The sequence below is a fragment of the Hyaena hyaena genome, unplaced genomic scaffold (assembly GCF_003009895.1).
Source record: "Hyaena hyaena isolate Hyena2069 unplaced genomic scaffold, ASM300989v1 scaffold_316, whole genome shotgun sequence".
NCBI lineage: Eukaryota > Metazoa > Chordata > Mammalia > Carnivora > Hyaenidae > Hyaena > Hyaena hyaena.
In genome coordinates this window covers 1,018,874-1,041,374 of record NW_024080946.1, presented here as the reverse complement: position 1 = coordinate 1,041,374, position 22,501 = coordinate 1,018,874, and the positions used below count along the sequence as shown (strand labels likewise).

General features: G+C 46.4%; 1 protein-coding gene across 1 annotated transcript in view; it reads right to left on the bottom strand.

Moving 5' to 3' along the window:
* The window catches only part of EEFSEC (eukaryotic elongation factor, selenocysteine-tRNA specific), a 215,008-nt gene that overhangs the window by 106,252 nt on the left and 86,255 nt on the right, over positions 1-22,501 (bottom strand). Inside the window, exon 3 of the mRNA XM_039248618.1 lies at positions 1,450-1,546. Within this exon, the coding sequence (XP_039104549.1) occupies positions 1,450-1,546 (97 nt within the window). The remainder of the gene's footprint in view (positions 1-1,449; positions 1,547-22,501) is intronic.

The following is a 22,501-nucleotide window of genomic DNA, read 5'->3' as shown; positions in this document are numbered from 1 at the left end:
AAGCGAAAATAAAGACTGCATTATTCCTTTGATTTTGCTGCCTTCTCATTTGGTTAGGAAAGAGGCTGTCAAAAAGTCCTGGGCAGTGAAGGTTCCAGACTCCAAGCCTTGCAATAACAATTCTGGGAAAAGACTAGAGATCCAAAACAGGCTTGGCCTGGGATTTACGTGGAAGCTTCTTAAAGGAGTAGACATACATCTTTCAGGGCAGCGCTGGTGAATTTTGCTTTAGTAAAAGTAAGTGTCCCAGGCTCCCAGACCAGTGCTCTCTGGAATAACAAGAGCCTCACCCAGAAAAGGTCTGCTCTGCATCAGCCAGACCAGTACCTAGTTATCACAGGCACGGTGATGTGTACTCGGTCCCATGTGGTCTTGGCTCTGTGGGTCCAGGTGCAGGCGGACCCCAAGGACACCCAACAACCAATCTGGGACCGAATGCCAACTCTGCCACACACGTGCTGTGAGACCTTGGGCAAGTTACTTGACTTCTCTGACTCTGACTTTCCTTGGTAAGACACAGCTAAAGAACTTAAGCCTCCCAGGGCCACTGTGAACGCTAACGATCGCTGTGAAAAGCTTACTAGTGACCACTTAACCCTCACACTGACTCCACAGGGGAGGGGTGATGGGATTTTTCCTACAACTGAGGGGAGAGAGGCGAGAGGCAGTGGGCAGTAGGCCCCGCACGTAGCCCCAGGGCCGAGGCACCTCGCCACTCCACCCCTCTGGGCACCACTCCACCCCTCTGGGCGAGGAACACTGAGGCCCCTTTCTCACCACCATCGTCCCAGCGGCATCCTCACCACCCGCCATCCCCAGTGGGGGCCCTCTGCCCCCCACCCCCCGGTGCCGCATGTGGCTGGGCTCCCTCCCTTGATCTATCTACTACCACAGGTCTGGACGCAGAGCCTGTGCCTCAGAGGCTCCATTATATGGCCGAGACCACGAGGACCTGAGGCGCACGGCCCATCTCCATCAGCCAGGGGGACGCACGGGGGCACGGCATGGTCTCCAGGAGGCGGGGGCTGCTGGGTCCGGGTGGGGGTGTTGGGCAACAGGAAGGAAAAACAAAGACCTATGGGGTGTGGACAGCTGGGCAGGACTTTGAACTAGAGAGTGAGGCCTCCGCTTCTGTTTTGGTTTGACTTCTGGAGGGAGGTGAGGGAGGGTGCGCTAAGGTGGGCCTGTGGGGGGGGAGGGAGGTGCGCTAAGATGAGCTTGGGGAAGGAGGAGGGGGGAGGGGGAGAGGGGAGGGGGAGGGGGGAGGGAGGAGGGGAGGGAGGGGGAGTTAAGGTGCGCCTGCGCAGGGGAGGGGTGGCGGTAGTTAAAGGAACCTGCTCGAGTCCTCTCGCTGGGGTGCCTCCTCTCTCGCTCCCCCTCAGACCACGCAGGACACGAAGGGGGCCTCCTGAGGGGGCTGGGGCCGGCGGCCGGCCAGGGTGCAAGTACCTCAATGAGCTCGGAGATGCCCTGTGGAGTTTCAGTTTCAGGGGCCTCCGGCCCCCCAGGCCTGGCCGCCACGGGTATAATGGGTGCGCCTCGGAACCTGAAATGGAAACACAAGCGCCACCAAGTTACAGAGGCCATCGGCACGGACACAGCCACCTGCGGGGCCCCAGGCACTAGGGACAGCCTCCCCTCCATCCTTCCAGAAGCATCAAGGAAGAGCATCCTATCGTTTTCCCACTCAGCAGATGAGGAAACGGAGGCCCCACAAGGAAACCTCTGGATTGGATGACAGAATTTAAAAGGGGGCTCCTAGGTTTTAAGCACCACTTCCAGAGCCCACTCTGCGGAGGCAGCAGTGACCCCCGGCCCCCAGGACGCTGAAGAACAACAGGAAATACCTCCCAGTTTCCTTGCAGAGATTCAGGAAATACTGCTTACCAAAAAGTCCCTGAAGGCGTGTCTGGAAAGGCACTTCCACCATCCCAGCGTCTAATGGGAGTGCTCCTGCCTGGGCCCTCCTGAAGAGCCCCCCACCCCGTCTTAAAGAAGAGATTCTTACTGTGAGTAAACATTTATCTTTCTCAGTGATTAAAAAAAATGGAGAAGGGAGCACATACGACCCAAAACCCTGACATTGCCGTGTGTTTTCGTCCAACCTCGGGTTTTCCCTGCATTGCCAGGGATTTTTCTTCTATCTTGGTTGTAGCATGCCTAAACTTTCACATCCTTCTAGAGTATTTGCCGGTAGATCATACCAAGTTTTCTGTTGGATGCCAGCCACAACAGGGATAACGACTCACTCAGCGGAGCCAAGCATATTGCCTGCTGGATGCCTTCACTGGTAGCTCACAGCACTGCGACGGAACTGTCACCATTTTTTAAAAAATTTTCAATGCTTATTTTTGAGAGAGAGAGAGACCGAGTGTGAGCAGGGGAAGGGAGGAGAGAGACGGAGACACGGAATCCGAAGCAGCTCCAGGCTCTGAGCTGTCAGCACAGAGCCCAACGCGGGGCTCGAACTCCCGGACCGCGAGATCATGACCTGAGCCGAAGTCAGACGCTTCACCGACCGAGCCCCCCGGGTGCCCCAGAACTGCCGCCATTCTATAGATGAGAAACTGAGGCTGAGAGGGGCAAGTTAACGTGCTCCCAGTCACTGGAGCGGCCACAGTCCAGCCCCTCTGTCCCTAGAGAGAAGGCCCACAGCCCCGTGTTACAATTCCACCACCCAGCCCTCCGCTTTCATTTCATTCTCTGGCAAAAATGATCAGAAGCAACGTTTCCAGAATTCTAGAAATTAACCAAAGGTTTGCACAATCTGTGTGGAATGTTTATTCGAGAAAAATGGCTGAATCTTGGGAAGAATAAAAGAGCTTTGCGGCAGGGCGCCTGGCTGGCTCGGTCAGTTGGGCATCCAACTCCTGGTTTTAACTCAGGTCATGATCTCACGGTTCGTGGGATCGATCCCTGTGGTCGGGCTGTGCGCTGATCGGATGGAACCTGCTTGGGATTCTCTCTCTCCCCCTCCCTCTGCCCCTTCTTCATTTGTGCGTGTGCTCGCTCTCAAAATAAATAAATAAACGGGAAATGAAAAAGCTTTCAGGCACTTTAACTTGCCTTATTCCCATCCACCCCTCCCCATTGCTGCACTAGCCCTGTTAACCGTCATCTGCAGTCAGAACGGAAGCCAGCCGTCTGACAGCTACTGAGGGGGCAGAATGGGTTGAGTTCCATCAAACCCCCCTTCCCAGAGAACTGTCATGATTTCCCTGTCTGGTAGCTCCCTGGAAGACTCTACTCACAAGGCCATCTTTACATTCCAGCTTTGGAGTATGCCCAGTCTGAAGTGCACTTTCCTCGAGGGCGTTTGTTGAAAACAATTAGAGGCAATTGTTTATTACCACAGCTGCCTGAGGCAGAGGGTAACAATCTGGGCAAACTGGCCGACCACAAAGCATAGACAGAAAAGTGGGGTGCCTCCCTGGGAGGTCTGGAGGTCTCCTGGTAATCTATAAGGCTGTCTGCAGGCAAAAGCTGTGGACATGGCTGGGCACTATGAACGGTCAGCAAAGACATGAGAAGGCCCCAAACTCTCGCCTCCGGCTGATCTTCAGAGTCCACGTAAGCAGGAAGTGAAGGCCAAGGCAGAGTTGTCAAACGCCTGTCTGAGCACTGAAAGCGTGCCCAATGTGCACACAGAAGTCCTTGGCAGGGGCGCCTGGGTGGCTCAGTCGGTTAAGCGTCCGACTTTGGCTCACATCATGATCTCGCGGTCGGTGGGTTTGAGTTCCGAACTGGGCTCTATGCTAATAGCTTGGAGCCTAGAACCTGCTTTGGATTCTGTGTCTCTCTCTCTCTGCCTCTCCTCCACTTGTGCTCTGTCTCTCTCTCTTTCCCTCAAAAATAAACAGTAAAAAAATTATTTTTAAATCCTTGACAAAGATTGGGAGACTTATTGATTTGAGGCTTAATGGAAATGTCTAATCATTACGTGACCCGTGAGTTAAATGAGCAAAGGCCTCAGTGGTCACATATGACTTTACAGAATTATTTCACAAAAGCCACTAACAAAATAATAAAAACAAACTACGAAAGTGTGGGTGAAAAGGAGAATCTGATGTCCAGAACTGCCACATTATGTTATTCTACATGTCCCGTGTTCAACCAAAAAACAGCAATACAACAAAGAAACAAAAGTATGGTCCATCCATAAGAAAAAAAGGAGTCAGTAAAAATTGCTCTTGAGAAAGCCCTACTAGCCAAAAGCTTAAAGTCTGCTATTTTAAATATATTCAAGAAATAAAAAGAAACCATGTCCAAAGAGCTAAAGGAAAGAATGAAGATAATGTGTCACCAAATAGGAAATATCAAAAAAGTGTTAGAAATTACAAAAAAGAACCAAATAGAAATTCCGGAGTTGAAAAATACAATGACTAAAATGAAAAATTCCCTGGAGAAGCTCAACGGCCGATTTGAGCAGGCAGAAGAATCAAGAAACTGGAAAACAGGTCAGCGGAGATTACGCAATCTGAATAAAACAAAGGAAAAAGAGAGAAATGAACACAGCCTCAAAGGTACATGACACATCACGTATGTATATCAACACACACACACTGAGATCCACACTGAGAAGTCCCGAAACAAAGGGAAGAGATGGGGCAGAAAGATCTGAATACACTTCCCAAACTTTGGAAGTTTTGGAGGGACATCTACAAAGCTCAGTAAATTCCAAGTAGGGAAAACTCAGGGATGTGACCTACACATCATAATCAAACCGTCAGAGCCAATGCCAAGGAGGAAGCAGCGAGAGAGAAGCGGCTCATTCGGTACAAGGCGTTCTCAGTAAGGTTAACAGCTGGCCTCTCTCTCATCAGAAACCCGGCAGCCAATCCCCCAAACCTAAATGACAACGACAATAACAACAACACCGCCCAAAATCCATCATAGAGTATTTATCAAATACATGAATAAGTGAACAAGTTAAAAACAGAAAAAGAAAAAGAAATCATGGCAGCTTAGAAGGTAATGGGAGGACATATTCAAAATGCTGGAAGAAAAAAAAAGTCAACCAACACTTGCGTTTCCGGCAAAATAAACCTGCTTCAAAAACGAAGGAAGTATAGAATTACTATAGGGCCCAGAAATGTCTATGCATAAACCCAAAAGAATGGGAGACAGGTACTCAAACAAATACAGGTACACGTGTAAGAGCTCTGTTCACAAAAGCCAAAAGGTGGAAACAGCCTAAGTGGCCGTCAGTGCTAAGTGCAGCAAGTGAAAGAAGCCAGATATAAGAGGTCACATATTGTGTGATTTTTATGAAAAGCCCAGAATAGGTTGATCCAGAGGGACGGGAACCAGATTGGTGGTTTCCAGGGCTGAGGGAATAGGAGAGAGCTGCTTAATGGGTACAGGGGTTTTGAAATCAGATAGTGGTGATGGTCGTGTAATTCTATACACAATAAAAGGGTGAATTTTATGGTATGTGATTTATCTCAACTAAAAAAGAAAAAAAAACCACACATTGAAAGGGTTGCTACCCTTTTCACTACCACAGTGAACATCTGGGATGTCTGACTCGCTAACCAAACATCAAAAGCTCATTATTTTTTAGACATACCTCATTTTAATTTGTATTTCCTTAATAAGCCCGATAACGCTGAACGTCTTCCGTCTACTCATATACTAAGTGTACTTTCAGGGGTCATTTCCACACCACTTCTGGTTCTGGTCTTTGGCTCCTCCCGTAGACGCACCCTTACCTTCCCCTGACTCTAAAAATTGCTCTGAAGTGCCTCTTTGTGCACCATCCAGGGTCCGCCACAGTGGGAGTGAGGGGAAGGGACAGGGCCAAGTATGGACAGTCCCAGCGTCTGTGCTAGAAGCTCTGCGCGTCTCATCTCATCAGCCCCACGAGGCGGCTGTTATTAACCCTCCTCCGATTTTACAGAAGGGGGTCCCAAGCCGGCCAGGTGCTGTCATTTGCTCTAGGTCACACGGGCTATGGTTAAAAGCCAGCTCTGGGTTTACCATCCCCCTGAGAATATCAAGAGAAAAGTGTCCCATCAGCCTGGGTTAGAGGCAGGGCTGTGTGCCGTTTCCCAAACCCATGAGAATTTGGAAAGTGGCTGATCTTCAAGGTCAGGGAAATAACATATTTAAGTCCCACAAACAGATTAACAAAGTCCTTGCCCTTTAGTAATTTTTATTCTCAAACCGATGAAAGAAAGATGACGATAACCATAACGACAGTACTTAATAGTCTCACAGTTTGCTCTCACTTTCAAATAAAGACATAAACCTACCGGATCCTTAAAACAACTCTTGGAGGTAGGAAGATGTTAACATTCCCATAACACTATCTGAGCGCTACGTGACTATGGCGTCATGCTTGGCTAAACGCTTTCACGCGTATCGCCCCATTTACCCCTCGTGGTGATGATGTGAGGGATAAAATGGGCATTTTAGAGCTGGGGAAACTGAGGCACAGAGAGGTTAAACGATTGCTGGAGGGTCATAAGTGAAGTAAATGGCAGAAGCAGGAAGCCCTGTTCTGGGGTTCTGTCCCTCCCACTTTGCTGGACACCCCAAGGGCGGCCCTCCCCCCGGGAACGCCTGCTGCGTCAGATGTCACCACTGCTCCCCTGAACACAGAGAGAAGACGGAGTCCGCGCCCCCGCCCACCAGGACCGGGCTGGGCTGCCCCACCCCCTCTGCCCCTCTGCCTCTGTTTCAGTGTTATCTGCACACGTCACTGGTCCTAATACCCTTTCTAGGAGGTTCCTCAAATCGGGTACCACCCAAGCTATTGCTTTCTCAAGTTTTTTCCTTTAAAACACTTCGCACACTTCCTTAAGTACGTTTAGTGGAAAGCACGAGTCTATATTACGATCTACGTGGAAAACCAGCATGACTGGCCACAAAGAAAAGGCGTAGTAGAGGCCCTCCCACCACCAGCCGCGAGGACGGCCACTGGCCAACGGGTCTCCACTCCCTCTGCTCTGCAAACCCTGTGCCTGGGGCGCCTGGGGGCTCCGTCGGTTGAGCCTCCGACTTCAGTTCAGGTCATGATCTCACAGTCCGTGGGTTCGAGCCCCGCGTCGGGCTCTGTGCTGACAGCTCGGAGCCTGGAGCTGCTTCGGATTCTGTGTCTCCCTCTCTCTCTTCACCTCTGCCCCTTTGTGTTCTATCAAAAATAAGTAAACATTTAAAAAAAACCCAACAACCCTGTGCCTAAAGCCTCGCACACCAGGTGCCCCCACCCAGGAGTTGGCTTGAGTTTTGAAGCCCCCCCTCCCCACGGCTTGAGAGTCTCGTCCGCCCCATACTTTTGCCTACACCCCCGACCTTTAAGCTGAACAGGAGACACAGTGGTTATGGCATAAACTTGGCAATGCCCGCTGTGTTACTTTTAATTCGATTTAGTATCATAAAATGACAGTGTGAAAATAGCTGTTTCTCTGAGAACTATGTAGAATTATCTAGAAAGATGCAATATAGGCAACTCTCTTTAAAACCCGGCGCTAAATTAAGGCGATTAAGAAAATGATAAAAGACTTCAGGGGAGGCTGTGAAAACACAGAATTCTCCACTCACACTGCTGTGCAAATTGTGCTTTACTTTAAGGAGACCCAAACTGTAGACGGTGCATTGGGGTGTGGCTTGTGTGTACAAGGACTCAGGGTGCCCGTCAGCGGGCTCAAACTAGAAGAAAAGATGGGCCGGGCAGAACATTTTCCAGCAAGCGACAGATGTAACAAGGTCATGAGTTCCCGGGGCAAGTACCTGGGCCACAGGAAGTCATGTGGTGCTGACAGTCAACAGAACCGAAGCCATTCGTTTTGTTTTCTCCAGGAAATTTAACTGCAGAGCACCTCTCACACACTGGTAGAACGGTTCTAACTTACAAGCTGCTATCAAGAGGAACAGCCACACACACACCCACACCCACACACACGCACGCATGCACGCACGCACGCACACGCTGCACCTGGCTGGAAAAAAAAGCCAAAATGACGACCCCAGCCGCCCAAGGTACTGCAGCTGGACTCGCAAATTACAACTTTTTAATGCAGGCAAAGCGACAACAAACCCTAGAGCTTTTGAAAACATACGTTCCGACCAAGAAGGACACCCAGGATACAGCTTCCTTTACTGAATTCAGACCAAAAGAATTCACGATAACCTGCGAGTCAGGAGCGCTAACTCGCGTTAAACTGAAGTGTCAGATCACGCTGAAATCACGGACGCCTGAACAAAAAGCAAGAAGAGGAGGCGGGCCTGAGTTCAGGATGCTCCCCCCACCCCGTGAGCCTGGCTCACAACAGGGTGCTAAGGGGGGAGGGGAGGCACCACGCTGAGAGCCCGGGATCTCACCCCCACCCCCCAGCAACTTACATTATTGATATCGTAAGTAAGTATGCGCGGATATGCTCTAAGTTACAATATATAAGGTTTGAATTGCCATTTTTTTATGATTCTCTGCTTTAAGGGACTTTAGATGAATCAACCCCAGTTCCCTTCAGGGCACAAGAAAACTACTACCGTAGCTACAAAAATAAACACAAAGAAAAACACAAGAAGGCTATTAAATCCTAGCTAGATACTGTTCCCCGCTGCAGGCTCTGAGCCTGGTTCGAAAGTTAGGGAAACGCCGAAGACATGATAGGACCACGCTGAGACATTTTCTTGAACTTAAACCGTTGAGATTTAAAGATAACTGAAAAAGAATCGACTTTCTAAGATAACTCCATGCATTCCCCCACCCCCCAATTTTTTTTATGGTGGTAAAATACACATAACAAACAAACAAAAAATTACCACCGTAACCATATCTAAGTGCGCAGTGCAGTGGTATAAAACACATCCGTAATGTTGTGCGGCCGTCACCACCGCCCATCTCCACAGCTCCTCTTTCGTGCAGGACTGAAACTCCGTACCCACTGAACAATAACCCCATCCCTCCACCCCTCAGCTCCTGGCGACACTACTCTGGCTCTGTGATTTCGACTACTCTAATTATCTCATGTAAACGGCATCATACAGTATGGTCTTCTTGTGACTGCCTTATTTCGTGTAGCAAAATGTCCTTGAGGTTCATCTATGTTGTGGCAAGGGTCAGAATTTCTTCCAGTTTTAGGGATAAATAACAGTCCGTTGTGTGTATTCCACAATTTGCTTACCCATTCATCCATCAACGGACACCTGGATTGCTTCCACCTTTCGCCTATCGTGAAAAAATGTTATGAACATCTCTTGGGGACCCTGCTTTCAATTCTTTTGGGGATATGCCCAGAAGAATTGTTGCATGGTAATTCTACGTTTAATTTTTTTAAGTTTTTACTTAAATTCCACTCAGTTAACATTTACTGGTTTTGCATTTTTGAGGAACCTTCATACCGTTATCCATGTCGGCTGCGCCATTTTACATTCCCACCAATGGCGCACCATGGCTCCAATTATCCACATTTCGCCAACACGTGCTTCCTTCTTTTTGACAACTGCAATCCACATGGGTGTGAGGTGGTATCTCGCTGAAGGTTTTATTTGCACTTCCCTAATGACTAGTGATGTTGGCTTTCCGCCGCCCCCCCCCCCCCCCATATCATTGGGCATTTGTGTATCTTCTTTGGAGAAATGTCATTTCAAGTGTTTCCCGTTTTTGAATCAGGTCATTTGTTTTCCGTCCTTCAGTTTTAGGAGTTACATACACTTATATACACTTATTATCAGATATAAAGACTTACAAACGTTTTCGTCCGTTCTGTAGGTTGTCTTTTCATTCTGCTGATACTGCTTTCGATGCACAGATGTAAACCCTTTTCTCCGGAGAGTTTTAAGTCCTACATTTGGTTCTTTGATCCCTTTTGAGCTAATGTTTTATATGACGTTAGATAAGGGCCGCCTTCATCCGTGCACACGTGGATATCCATCCAGCTTTCCCAGCAGCGTTGGCTGAAAGACTGTCCTCCCCCCACGGAACGGTCTTGGCCCCCGTGTCAACACTCATTCGACCATGTGTGCAAGAGTGCATTTCTGGGCTCTCTACTCTAGTCCAGTGGTGTGGATGTCTGCCTTACGCCAGTGCCATACTGCTTTGATTACTGGTGCACTGCAGTAAGATGTGAAATCATGAATGTGATTTCTCCAGTTTTGTTCACCCTTTTCAGGAATGTTTTGGCTATTTGGGGAACTTTCAGACTCCATATGAATTTCACCATAGGTTTTTCTATTTTTGCAAAAAACTTGATTGGGATTTCGATAGGGATTGTGTTGAATCTGTAAACTGCTTGGGGGTAGCACTGACATGTTAACAATAATAAGTCGTCCAATCCATGAACATGAAATGTGTTTATTTATGTCTTTTTAAATTTCTTTCAGCCATGTTTCATAGTCTTCTTTATAGAAGTTTTTTGCCTCCTTTGTTAATTCCTAAGTATTTTATTATTTTTGATGCTACTAAAAGTGGAATTCTTTTCATAATTTGCTTCTCAGATCATTCATTATTAGTAATAGAAATTCAACATGTTGACTTTGTCTCCTGCTACTTTGATGAATTCATTTGTAAGCTTAATAGGTTTTTCTGGAATATATGAGGTTTTCCACATACAAGATCATATCATCCACGAAGGGATAATTCTACTTCTTCCTTTCCAACTGGGATGCTTTTATTTGCTTTTCTTGCCTAATTGCTCTGGCTAGAACTTCCAGTACTCTTTTGAATAGAAGTGGCAGAAAGTAGTGATGTCTGTCTTGTTCCTGATCTTAAAGGAAAAACTTTAGTCTTACACGTGGCATAAGATGTTTGTTATATATTTTTCACGTACAGCTTTTATTATTTTGAGGTACTTTTCTTCCCTTCCTAGTTTGTTGAGTGTTTTTAGCATGAAAGGGTATTGAATTCTGTCAAATGCTTTTTTGTATTAATTGAGATGATAATGTGGTACATTAAATGATTTTTGTATGTTAAGCCATCCTTGCATTCCAGGAATAAGTCCCACTTAGTTGTGGTATATAACCCTTTTAGTATGCTGCTAAATTCAGTTTGCTAGCATTCTGCTGAGGATTTTTACATCAATATTCATAAGGGATTTGGGTCTGTAGTTTTCTTCTCTTTTAGTATCTTTGTCTGGCTGGTTTCAAGGTAATGCTGACCTTATAGAATGAGTTAGAAAGTGTTCTCTCCTCTTCAATCTGTTTGGAAAAGTTTAAGAACTGCTGTTAGTTTTCCTCTAAATGTTAGGGTTCACCCTCAACTAATCAGATCCAGAGCTTTTTTGTTAGGAGATTTTTGATTACTGATTCAACCTCCTTCATACAGGTCTATTCAGATTGCCTATATATTTGTGATTTGGTCTTGGTAGGTTTTATTTTTCTAGGACTTTGTCCATTTCATCAAGGTTATCCAATTTTAGTTTCTACAGACTTAGTAGTAATGTCCCTATTTTCATTTCTGATTTTAATAATTTGAGTCTTCTCTCTTTTTTTCTTAGTCTGTCTAGCTTGTCAATTTGGTTGACCTTTTCTTTCTTTTTTTTTTTTTTTACTTGGGAAAATCTTTATAGTTGACCCTTTCAAAACCAACTTCTGGTTTCCTTGATTTTCTCTACTGTTTTTCTTTTCCTATTTTATTTTTCTCTTCTCTAATCTTTATTATTAACTTCTCTGTACTATCTTTAAGTTTAGCTTGTTCTTAAAAAAAAAAAAAAGTTTAGCTTGTTCTTTTTCTGGTTCCCTAAGTTGTAAAGCTAGGTTGTTGATTTCAAATCATTCTTATTGTTCAACATATGAATTTATAACTATAAATTATCCCCTTATCACTGTTTTTACTGCATTCCATAAATACTATGGTTTGCTTATCATTCATCTCTCAGTATTTCCTTTTTAAAAAAAATTTTTTTAATGTTTTATTTATTTCTGAGAGAGAGAGAGAGAGAGAGAGAGACAGCATGAGCAGGGGAGGGTCAGAGAGACAGGGAGACACAGAATCTGAAGCAGGCTCCAGGCTCTGAATCCACAAACCATGAGATCGTGACCTGAGCCGAAGTTGGACGCTTAACCGACTGAGCCACCCAGGCGCCCCTTTCTCTAAGTATTTCTAATTTGCCTTATGACTTCTTCCTTGATCCATTAATTGTTTACATATGTTAACTTCCACAAATTTGTGAATTTTCCAATCTTCTGTTGTTGATTCCTACCTTCATCCTGTTGTGGTCAGAAAAGATATTTAGTATGAGATCTAACTTTTTAAATCTATTGAGACTTCACTTGTGCTTTGGCTTAACACATGACCTATCCTGGCAAATGTCCCACGTGTGTGTGGGAAGAATGTGTATATGCTGTAGTTGCTGGATCAAGTGTTTTGTATATGGCTGTTGGGCTAGTGAGTTTATTGTGTTAAGTCTTCTGTTTCCCTCCATATCTTCTGTCTGGTTACTCTATCTCTTATTGTGAATATGATACTGACATCTCTAACTACTGTTCTAGAACTAGGTCTACTTCAGTTCTGTCAGGTTTTGCTTCATTTATTTTCATGGTCTGTCATTAGGTATGTAATTATAATTGTTATTCCTTCTTGCTGTATTGCTGTATGATGTCCTTCTTTATCTCTTGTAATCTTTTTTTTTATTTAAAGTCTATTTCATCTAATGTAAATGTAGCCATCCCTGTTCTCTTTTGATTATCATTTGCATGGAGTATCTTTTCTCCTCCTTTCACTTTCAATCTATTTGTGTCTAGGAGAGCACTTACAGGTGGACTGCGTATTTTTGTCTATTCTGCCACTCTCTCTCCTTTAATCGGTGAACTTAATCCATTTACATTTAAAGAAACTACTAATAAGGAGGGAATTCTGTCATTAAGCTATTTGTTTTCTATATGCCTTATAGCTTTTTGGTCTCTTATTTCTTGCATTATTCTCTTTTTTGGTGTTTAGCTGATTTTTTTTTTTTGTAGTGAAACAGTTAACTTTCCTCCCCATTTCTTTTTCTATATATTCTATAGCTTGTGTGTGTCTGTGTGTGTGTCTAACATGGAGACTACATTTAGTATCCTCCAGGTATAATATTCTAATGTGAACTTACACCAGCCTAACTTCAGTAACATACAAAATCTCTGTTCCTATACAGCTCTGACCCCATTCTTTTCTATTGTTCATGCCACAAAATGACATCTTTATGCACTCTGTGCCCAAAACCATAAACTATTGTTCTTTTACATACATTAGTCTCTTAAATCATGTAGAAAAAAAATGTAGAGTTAAGGACCAAAGTTACAATACTACTAGCTTTCAGACAAATCATTGTTTTGTTCTTTTATTAGTCTCTTAAATCATATAGGAAAAACCACACGGGAACACAAACCATCACCAGAATGCCAGCTTTTATAATTGCCCATGTGAAACTGTGATCTCACCACAGAGCTTCAAGTTACGACCCAGTGTCTTTTCATTTCACTGTGCAGGACTCTGGAGCCTCTCTGTCTGGCAGGGCTAGTGGTAACAAAGCCCCTCAGCTTTTGTTCATCTAAGAATGTCTTAATTTCTCCCTCGGTTTTCAAGGACACTTTTTCTAGATACACAATTCTTCGCTGACAGTGTTTTTTGTTTTTTTCTTTTAACACTTGGAATATATAGGCCCATTACCTTCTGGCTGCCCCAGTTCGTGATGAGAAATCTGCTGATTATCTTACTGAGGATCCCTTGATTGTGGAAAATCACTTCTTATACCTTTCAAGATATTTTTTTGTCTTTGACTTTTGTAAGTTGTATGATTCTATGTCTCAGTGTGAGTCTCTTAAAGTTCATTTTACTTGGAGTTGATTGAGTTTCTTGGATGTTTCTATTAATGTCTTTCATAAAATCTGGGAAGTTTTCAAATATCTTCTCTGCCTCTTTCTTTTCTTTTTTCTTTTCTCTTCCTTCCTTCCTTCCTTTTCTTTTCTTTCCTTCCTTTCTTCTCCTTCTTCCTTCTCCTTCTCCTTCTCCCTCTCTCTCTCCCCCCCCCCGCCCCGGAATCCCACAATGTGTTTCTTGGTCCACTTGACAGTGTCCTATAGGTCCTATAGGCTCTGTTCACTTTTCTTCTTCTTTTTTTTCTTTCTGTTCCTCAGACATGATGATTTCCATTGTCCTATCTTCAAGTTTGCCAATTCTTTCTTCTTCCTGCCCAAATCTGCTTTTGAAATCCCTCCAGTGATTTTTTTTAAAAGTTATTGTACTTTTCAGATCCAGAATTTCTTTGGTTTCTTTTTAGATTAAAATTTTTTATTGGTATTTCCATTTTGTTCATACATTGCTTTCTTGACTTTCTCCACATTCTCCTCTAGTTCTCTGACCGTTTTTAAGATAGTTAAAGTCTTTGTCTAGTATATCTACCATCAGGTCTTTTTCCAGGACACTTTCTATTGATTCTTTTTCCTTTGATTAGGCCATACTTTCCTGCTTCTTTTGACGCCTTGTGATTTTTTTCTGTTGGGAGCTGGACATTTGAGTCAAATAATATGGCAACTCTATAAATCGGATTCTTCCCCTTCCCAGCAGTTTCCTGCTTTTTGTTGTTGCTCTTGGGGTTTTTGTTTTTATTATTGCAGGCTGTCTCTATGCTATCTCAGCCTGAAGTATAAACTTAGAAGTCATCTTAGGTCATATCTGAGCCTTTCCCTGGGCATGTGTGGTTACTTTGTAATTTCCTCCCATATGTTTGCAGTTGTTTCTGAATGTCCTAGTCTTTAATGTCTAACTTCTGAAAGAGGAAAAAGAGAAAAATGAAGGGGGAACCAAAAAAAACGGGGAGGCACCGGTCCTTCAAATCCTTCAGAAGCCACTTCCGCTGGGGACTTGTCAGCGGAGGGAGGCAAGAAGAACGGATGCCTGTCCGTCTGTACCTCCGTGATCAGAAGCAGCAGTGGTCAGAGCACAGACCTCTGAAATCTGGAGGACAGGGTCATTCTTGCCCACTCCGGCTCCCGCGCGCTGTGTGCAAGCTGCCCTGGGGCTGAGGGGTGGGAGCTGGATGGCCGCTATTGTGCCAAGAGCTGGAATTAACTAAAATAACCACAGCCCACCGTCTCAGCCCTCCCCTCGCAAGCCTTCAACAGACTCCAAAATGGTTATATCCGCCAGATCCTGCCGGTGTAACGGTCGTGCAGATAGGGAAACAGTTCCTGGTGCTCCTACGCTGCCATCCTTCCAGAATCTTCTCCATACATTTTGCCACATCCAAGTACAATCTCAGACGCCTTTTGCCTGACATCCAGTGTAAGACCCTCGCTGTGAATAATACGGCTTTCTTCACCTTCCTCACGACCCCTGGCCATTCCTCCACATTTCCCTGCTGCGGCGCCCAGTGGGCAGCAGGACACAGGACCCCGTTCCAGAACAGGCAGCAGAAGGCAAGAATCCGAGAAAAAATCTACTGCTTCCTGGTGTCCGTGCCAAGTGTGAAGGTTCCCTGTCTGACCACCGCCCTCCCCAGGCCGCCTCCACCAACCCCTCCGCTGCGTCTCTGCGTTACCACATCTCTCTTCTCTTGGGGGAGGGGAATCCTTTTGCCGACACCACTCGCTCTTTCCCTGCTCGCATTTCAAAGTCAACACAGCTTCTGTTTACTCACCAGGAACTTAAGCTTGATTTCCTTACAACATCATTTTGTCTCCCCTTTCAAGCGGAGGGGCGTTTACGAAGCGAAGCGTCTCCCGTGTGCGGCCCTCACGGAGGTTTGCACAATAAACAAAGGGCTCCCCAAGCAGCGGGTCAAGAGGGTCTGGCGCCCCAACTCTGACTCAAGAGGAGTGGGGGAGGGTCGCAGACGAGAGCCAAGCTCCTAAAGGACAAGAGCAACTCCGCTGGTCAAGTCGGCCACCTTCCCCCAGACTCTCCCCTCTATGACATCTGACCCGGATGACCGCAGCCAGCTGGCTCCCCGCCCTCTTCACCCACAAGCCCAGGCCTTTATTTCCATGGCCTTCCATCAAGGGCCTCTGCCTCCCAAGGGGCCTTCTTCCTCCCGATCCACTGTGGGCCCCCCCAGGAGCCCCCGCGAGTCCCGCTCCCACCCCCCCCCGGTGCTGCCCCCCAGGAGCCCCCGCGAGTCCCGCTCCCCTCCTTTCCTCTGCCTGTCCACACCTAACCCAGGTGACAGGCGGCCTGAGGCGCGGTGCGGAGAATGGGGCTCTGAGCAAGAAACCCAGGGCCCTAGGATGACTCCCAGTGCAAATGTGACTCAGGCCCCACCTCCCTGTCCTACAGGCAACGGCACGACCCACCGTGCGGAGGCGTCTCCACAGCAAGTTAATGTGCGGAAAGCCCCGCGGGGAGTCTGGGGCCAGTCCTTGGAGCCGGGGCGGCCACCAGCCACCTGCACCCCTTCCGAGGGGTCAGTGCCCTGACCTGCGTCACGTCCTGGGAACCTCGTCCCTGCGTGCTTATCACCTGCCCTTCTAGAACCAATCTGAACTCCTGGCTCCCAGGCCAGAAGCAAACTCTCCTCCGAAGCCCCCAGGATGCTCTGGGGGAGCCAACTCGGCCTCCTGAGCTGTGAGGCAAGCCACCCCGTTATGCCCCCACCAGATGGTCTTTCCCGCTCAAGTACACGGTACACGTCTTGGAACGCGGGACGCTGGGTTCAGCTGTCTTTGACCCCACGCTGCACTGCTCCTGGCCTGCTCAGGCAGGCAAGCCCTTAAAAAGATTAGATTCTTTAAAAACGTTCATTTGTTTCTTGGAGAGAGAGAGCAAGCAGGGGAGGGGCAGAGAGAGAGGATCCAAGGCAGGATGTGGGGCTTGAACTCACAAACCGTGAGATCATGACTTGAGCTGAGCTCGGAAGCTTAACCAACTGAGCCGCCCAGGCGCCCCAGATTTTTTTTTTTTTTTTTTAAGAAGAAAGGAGGGAACTCTGACAAGTGGGAGTTCCCTAAAGAGTAAGGTAAACAATCTGCGGGGCCGTCGGCTGCCCAAAGGTCAGTGTGACAAAATGATGCAAGGTCACCGGGGAGATTGCACACAGGGCCTGCGAGCCACTCACCGATGCAGCCCAGAGCAGCTCCGGCAGGCCGGCTGCCCCGCAGAGATGGCAGATGGACATGTTCGCCTCGGGAAGGCCGACATCGGAGCTGGCTTCGAAAGAAGAGCCTTTGGAGAGGGGAGGAGGGAGGGAAAAGGATGAAAAGGAAAAGCCCGGTGAGGGGAGAGAGGGAAGAAATAAAAACACCGAGGAAAAGAGACAGAGGAAGAAAGAAACAGGAGAAGGAGAAAGGAACGGAAAGGAAAGGGGCGGGCACCCGGCTGTGTGCCAGCACCGCGCCGCGGGCTCTCGCGTGGTCCCGGCGCCCCACGGGCAGGGGCCTCTGGTCTGTTTTCAGAGAAGCCAAGCGACCTGCCCGAGGCTGCCGGGGGGCACAGGGAGTAAGCGGCTGGTCTGAAGGAGGCCAGGCTCCAGGCCTCTCCCACGACAGAGGAGAGGAAGAGTCCGTTCTCGGTCCGGAGGGAGGGCTCCAGCCACGGCAGTCCGTGACCCCGGGCCCAGCCGCAGGCCAGGGCCCGGTACAGGCGCATCATCTCTGCTCACGCTCCATGCGCCTGAGGCCCCGAGGGACACAGGAGGGTAAAAGCACGCACCGAGAATTCCAGCGATTAACCATAAAGCTTTCGGAAATTCAATTATTTTTTATCCAAACCCTTTTGGGCAATGTATTGTAACAAAACATAAAGGGGTGTTGCGCTGAGTATCTGGCCCTTTCCCAGGCTCAAGAGAGGCTGGCCTTGCTGATTTCCAGAACGTGCCACACACTGGCGATCCTGGCTTCTGGAGGGAGAAGCAGAGTCCGGCAGCCCCTGGGGTGAGAGGCCCCGCTTGTCGTGGGTTTCAGATCCAGACTGGTGTCCGGATTCTAGGCGCACAAGACGCTGCCCCCAGAGCTGTCAGGAAGAGCCTGATCCCAGCCCTTCGGCTCGGCGGGCCGGCAGGCGCTGGCCTGGAGCACAGTCAAGTGCACCTCCCGCTCCCGGCACCCAGCGCCCCCTGCAGACCCCCTCGCAGCTGCGGTGCAGCGCAGCTCCGTCCGAGCCCAGGCCTGCTGGCTGTGCGTGCAGGCTGACCTTCGACAACACACGGAAGTGATCTAAGATAAGTTTTAAAAAAGTGTGTGTGTGTAACTCGTGTAAAAGACATAAACAACAGACTACAGGCTTCCCCACTATCTGAAGATAGAGTGCTCCTCGGAAACCTTAGGTAAGGCAAACGGCCTAAAGAACTAATTACTGTTCATTTACACAGAGAAATTTGAGTTCCCGGACCCAAAAAGTAACCTCTCCCTGGCTCTTCTGATACTTTAGGACACATCTTACTAACAGATGCACAAAATAAATCGACAAGAAGCACAGATGCTCACAGACAGTTCAAAGCTCCGGCGGCTGGATGCGGAGTGTGGGCCCAGGGAAAGGGGTGGAGGGGCCGCTCTCGCTGCCCGGGGAGCGGGCACCACACCTCGTAAGGACTCGCTGCAAAGCAGACACTGAGCTCTGTTGTCGCTTTTCGCCTTTTTTCATAACAAAAATCCTCTCCAGATTTCTTTCCTTAGCGAAAATGGATACTACTGAGGTCGGTCTTTCATAAAAGTAAAGCAGTGCTAAAAGCAGGGGATATGTGGGTAAGTTTTGGGTTTGGAATAGTAAAATTCAAAAGAGCCAACACTTATTATACTTTAGTTTTTTCTCAACAGTCAGCCCATACACACACCCCCCGCCCCGGGGTAAGTGGCAGCCTGACCGATGGTGTGTGGGAAACCCTAGCACAGTGCCAGGCACACAGTAGGTGCTCCACACCTTCCAGCGGTGACTGGCAAGAACCTACTGTGTGCCAGGCTCCATGTCAAATGCTCCCTCAGAACAAATGCTGGACTTAGCAGTGCCCAGTTTACAAAAGAAGAAATACGCACGCAGATCAAGTGAGTCGCCTCAGACCACAGAGCCAGTTGGCCACCGCGCCGGAATGAGAGGCGCACCTTGTACGTCAGCTGGCCCGCGGCCCGATCGCTTGAGATCTGGCATTCCACCCGATCCCCGGGCGGGAGGCGGGGCCGAGGGAGCCCACGGTGGGCTCTCAGCACAGGGCCTTGGCCTCGACAGAAACAAGGAAATGGAAAGCGTTCAAAAAGTAGGAGGAAACACGGAGGGAGTCGGAGTGAAAGATGCATCAAGGATGCTGTCAGATGATAACACTTAGCGGAAAAATAAACAGAAAAGCCTAGAACACAGAACAGTGTCAATGTTGTGATAACAACTATCTCAAATTATGTACATGTGGGAAAGAATGACAGGGATCCTAGGGAAAGAACGCTTTAATTTGATGCATTGGGGAGATTGTGGGTACGTTTTTATCTTCTATTTTGATTTCTGTTAACGCTGATAAATGCTTATGCAAGAGTAATTTTAAATGCTTTCAGAGATAAAGAAATCACAAAGCAAAACAATCAAAGCGTTTGACTACATAAAAATTAGAAACTTCTGCATGTCAAAGAAAAAAAAAGCAACCAACACGGAAAGACAACCAACAAATGATGAAGGCTTATTCGTAGCAAATAGGACAGGCAAAGGGTTAATTCATAACAACATCTCTGTTAATATTAAACACCCCTGAAGATAAAAAACAAAGCATTAAAATCGCTAAAAGCAAATAAACATATATGGGCATAATTCAAACACACAGGGGGCGCCTGGGTGGCTCAGTCGGTTAAGCGTCCGACTTCGGCTCAGGTCACGATCTCACGGTTCGTGGGTTCGAGCCCCGCATCAGGCTGTGCTGACAGCTCAGAGCCTGGAGCCTGTTTCAGATTCTGTATCTCCCTCTCTCTCTGACCCTCCCCTGCTCACTCTCTCTCTCTCTCTCTCAGAAATAAGTAAAATATTAAAAAATTTTTTAAAATAATAATTCAAACACACAGATGCGTAACTGTTTAATACACTTAAGAAGAAATGTTCAATGTCCCTAATAATTACAGATTCGCATATCAGAACGAGGGTAACATACCATTTCTGTCCTACTAAGTTTCAGATATATTTTAAAATTAGAGACCGAAGGTAGCTGCCAATATCTATGTAAGTGGCGCAAACACTTGGAAGATACAGCAGTGCACAGCAAGAAGTTTGAAAGGATTCATGCCCTTCTGTCCAGTGATCTCACACCTGGAAATGTCTCAAGAGGAAAGAAAAAAAAACAACACATGAAAATACAGAAAAGATTTACGGATGGTCAGAAATGTTCACCCCAGAGTTACTTATTTATAAGAAGGAAAACCTATGCCTATCTAAAGGGCCACCAATGAAGTAATGGTTACATGCAGAAGTGCTATACGAGATGTTAAGTAACAAAAGTAGGAATCAAAGATGCAAATACCTCATCTGTCTCAAGGGAAGACTGAGTTCAGCAAAGCTGCAGGCTACAAGATCAACACACAAAAATCAGCGTGTTTCTAGAGTCCAGCAAAAAAACGATCTGAAAAGGAAATTAAGGAAGCAATTGCATTTATAATGGCATCTAAGAGAATTAAATACTTAGGAATAAATCTAACCAAGGATGTGAAAGACCTGTATAATGGAAATAGCAAAACACTGATGAGAGAAATTAAAGAAGATCTAAACAAATGGAAAGGCATCGTGTTCATAGATTGGAAGACTTAATTAACACAGTTTAGATGTTCGTACTACCCAAAGCGATCTACAGATTCAAGGCAATCCCTATTAAAACTCTAACAACCACTTTTTGCAGAAATGGAAAAGCAGGTCGTCCAATTCATATAAGAAATGCAAGGGGCCTCCAATAGCCAAAATAATCTTGGAGAAGAAGCATAAAAAAGTTGGAGAACTCAACTTCCTGACTTTGAAACTTACTACAAAAGTAAACAGAGCAGTGTGGTACTGGCGTAGCGACAGACACATGGACCAATGGAACAGAACAGAGAACCCAGAAATAAACCCACACACGTATGATCCATTTATTTTTGACAAGGATAAAAGAGGAAAGAACAATTCTTTCAACAAATGGTGCTGGGAAGACTGGACAGCCACATGCAAGTAATAAAGTTGGGCCCTTCAGTGATACCGTATATAAATGCATACCATATATAAAAATTAACTAGAAATAGATGAATGACCCAAACTTAAGAGCAAATGCTACAATATTATTTTTTTTATATTTTTTTAAAATTTATTTCTGAGAGCGAGAGAGACAGAGTGAGCAGGGGAGGGTCAGAGAGAGGGGGAGACACAGAATCTGAAGCAGGCTCCGGGCTCTGAGCTGGCTGTCAGCACAGACCCCGACGTGGGGCTCGAACCCACGAACTGTGAGATCATGACCTGAGCCGAAGTCAGACACTTAACTGACTGAGCCGCCCAGGCTCCCCGAATGCTACAATATTCTTAAGAAAAAATTTGGGGAAAACCTTCATGACATTGGATTTGGCGACAATTTCATGGACATGACGCCAAAAACACAGGCAACGAAAGAAAAAAAATATATATATATATTGGAATTTGTAAAAGTTCAAAGCTTTTGTGCCTCCAAGGAGACTATGAAGAAAGTGAAATGTCAACTTACAGAAGAGGAGAAAACGTTTGCAAATTCTATATTTGACAAGGGATTGATATCCAGAAAATATAAAGAACCCCCACAATTCAACGACAACAACAACCTGATTGAAAATGGGCAGCGGATCTAAATAGACACTTCTCCAAAGAAGATCTACGAAAGGCCAACAGGTACATGAAAAGACGCTCAACATCCCTCGTCATTATGAAAATGCAAGTTAAACCCGTAAGATCTCACTATCACTTCACCCACGTTAGAACAGTTGTCCACAAAAAGACAACAGATGCCGAATGCTGGTGAGAAAGGGGAGCACTTGCACGCTGTGGGTGGGAGTGTAAGTTGGTGCAGCCACTATTGGAAAATAGCCGCTATTGGAGGAGCCGCAAAAAATTAAAAATAGAACCACCATATGATCCACTTCTGGGAATATATCCAAAGGAAATGAAAACACTGACGTGGAAAGATATCTGACCCTCATGTTCACTGCAGCGTTATTTACAGTAGCCAAGACATGGAAACGGCCTAAGTGTCCATAGATGGATGAATGGATAAAGTTGTGGTGTGTATGTGTGTGTATATATATACACACACACATATCATTCATCTATAAAAAATCCTACCATATGCTACACCATGGATGGACCTCAAAGGCATTATGCTAAGTGAAAGAAGTCAGAGAAAGACAAACACGGTGTGTTATCTGCAGAATCTAAAAAAACAAATACAAAAACACAAAAAACAAAACTCAGAAAAAGAGTTCAGACTCGTGGTCACCGGAGGCAGAAGTTGGGAGACAGGGAGTTGGAGGCGGTCAAAAGGTGCAAACCTGCAGTCGTTAGATAAGTCAGTCCTGGAGCATGAGTGACGTATGATGCGATGACTAGGGACACGACCATGCGGCGTGCAGGGGAGAGGTTATGACAGTAGATCCTAAGAGTTCTCATCACAAGGACATTTTCCCCCTTTTT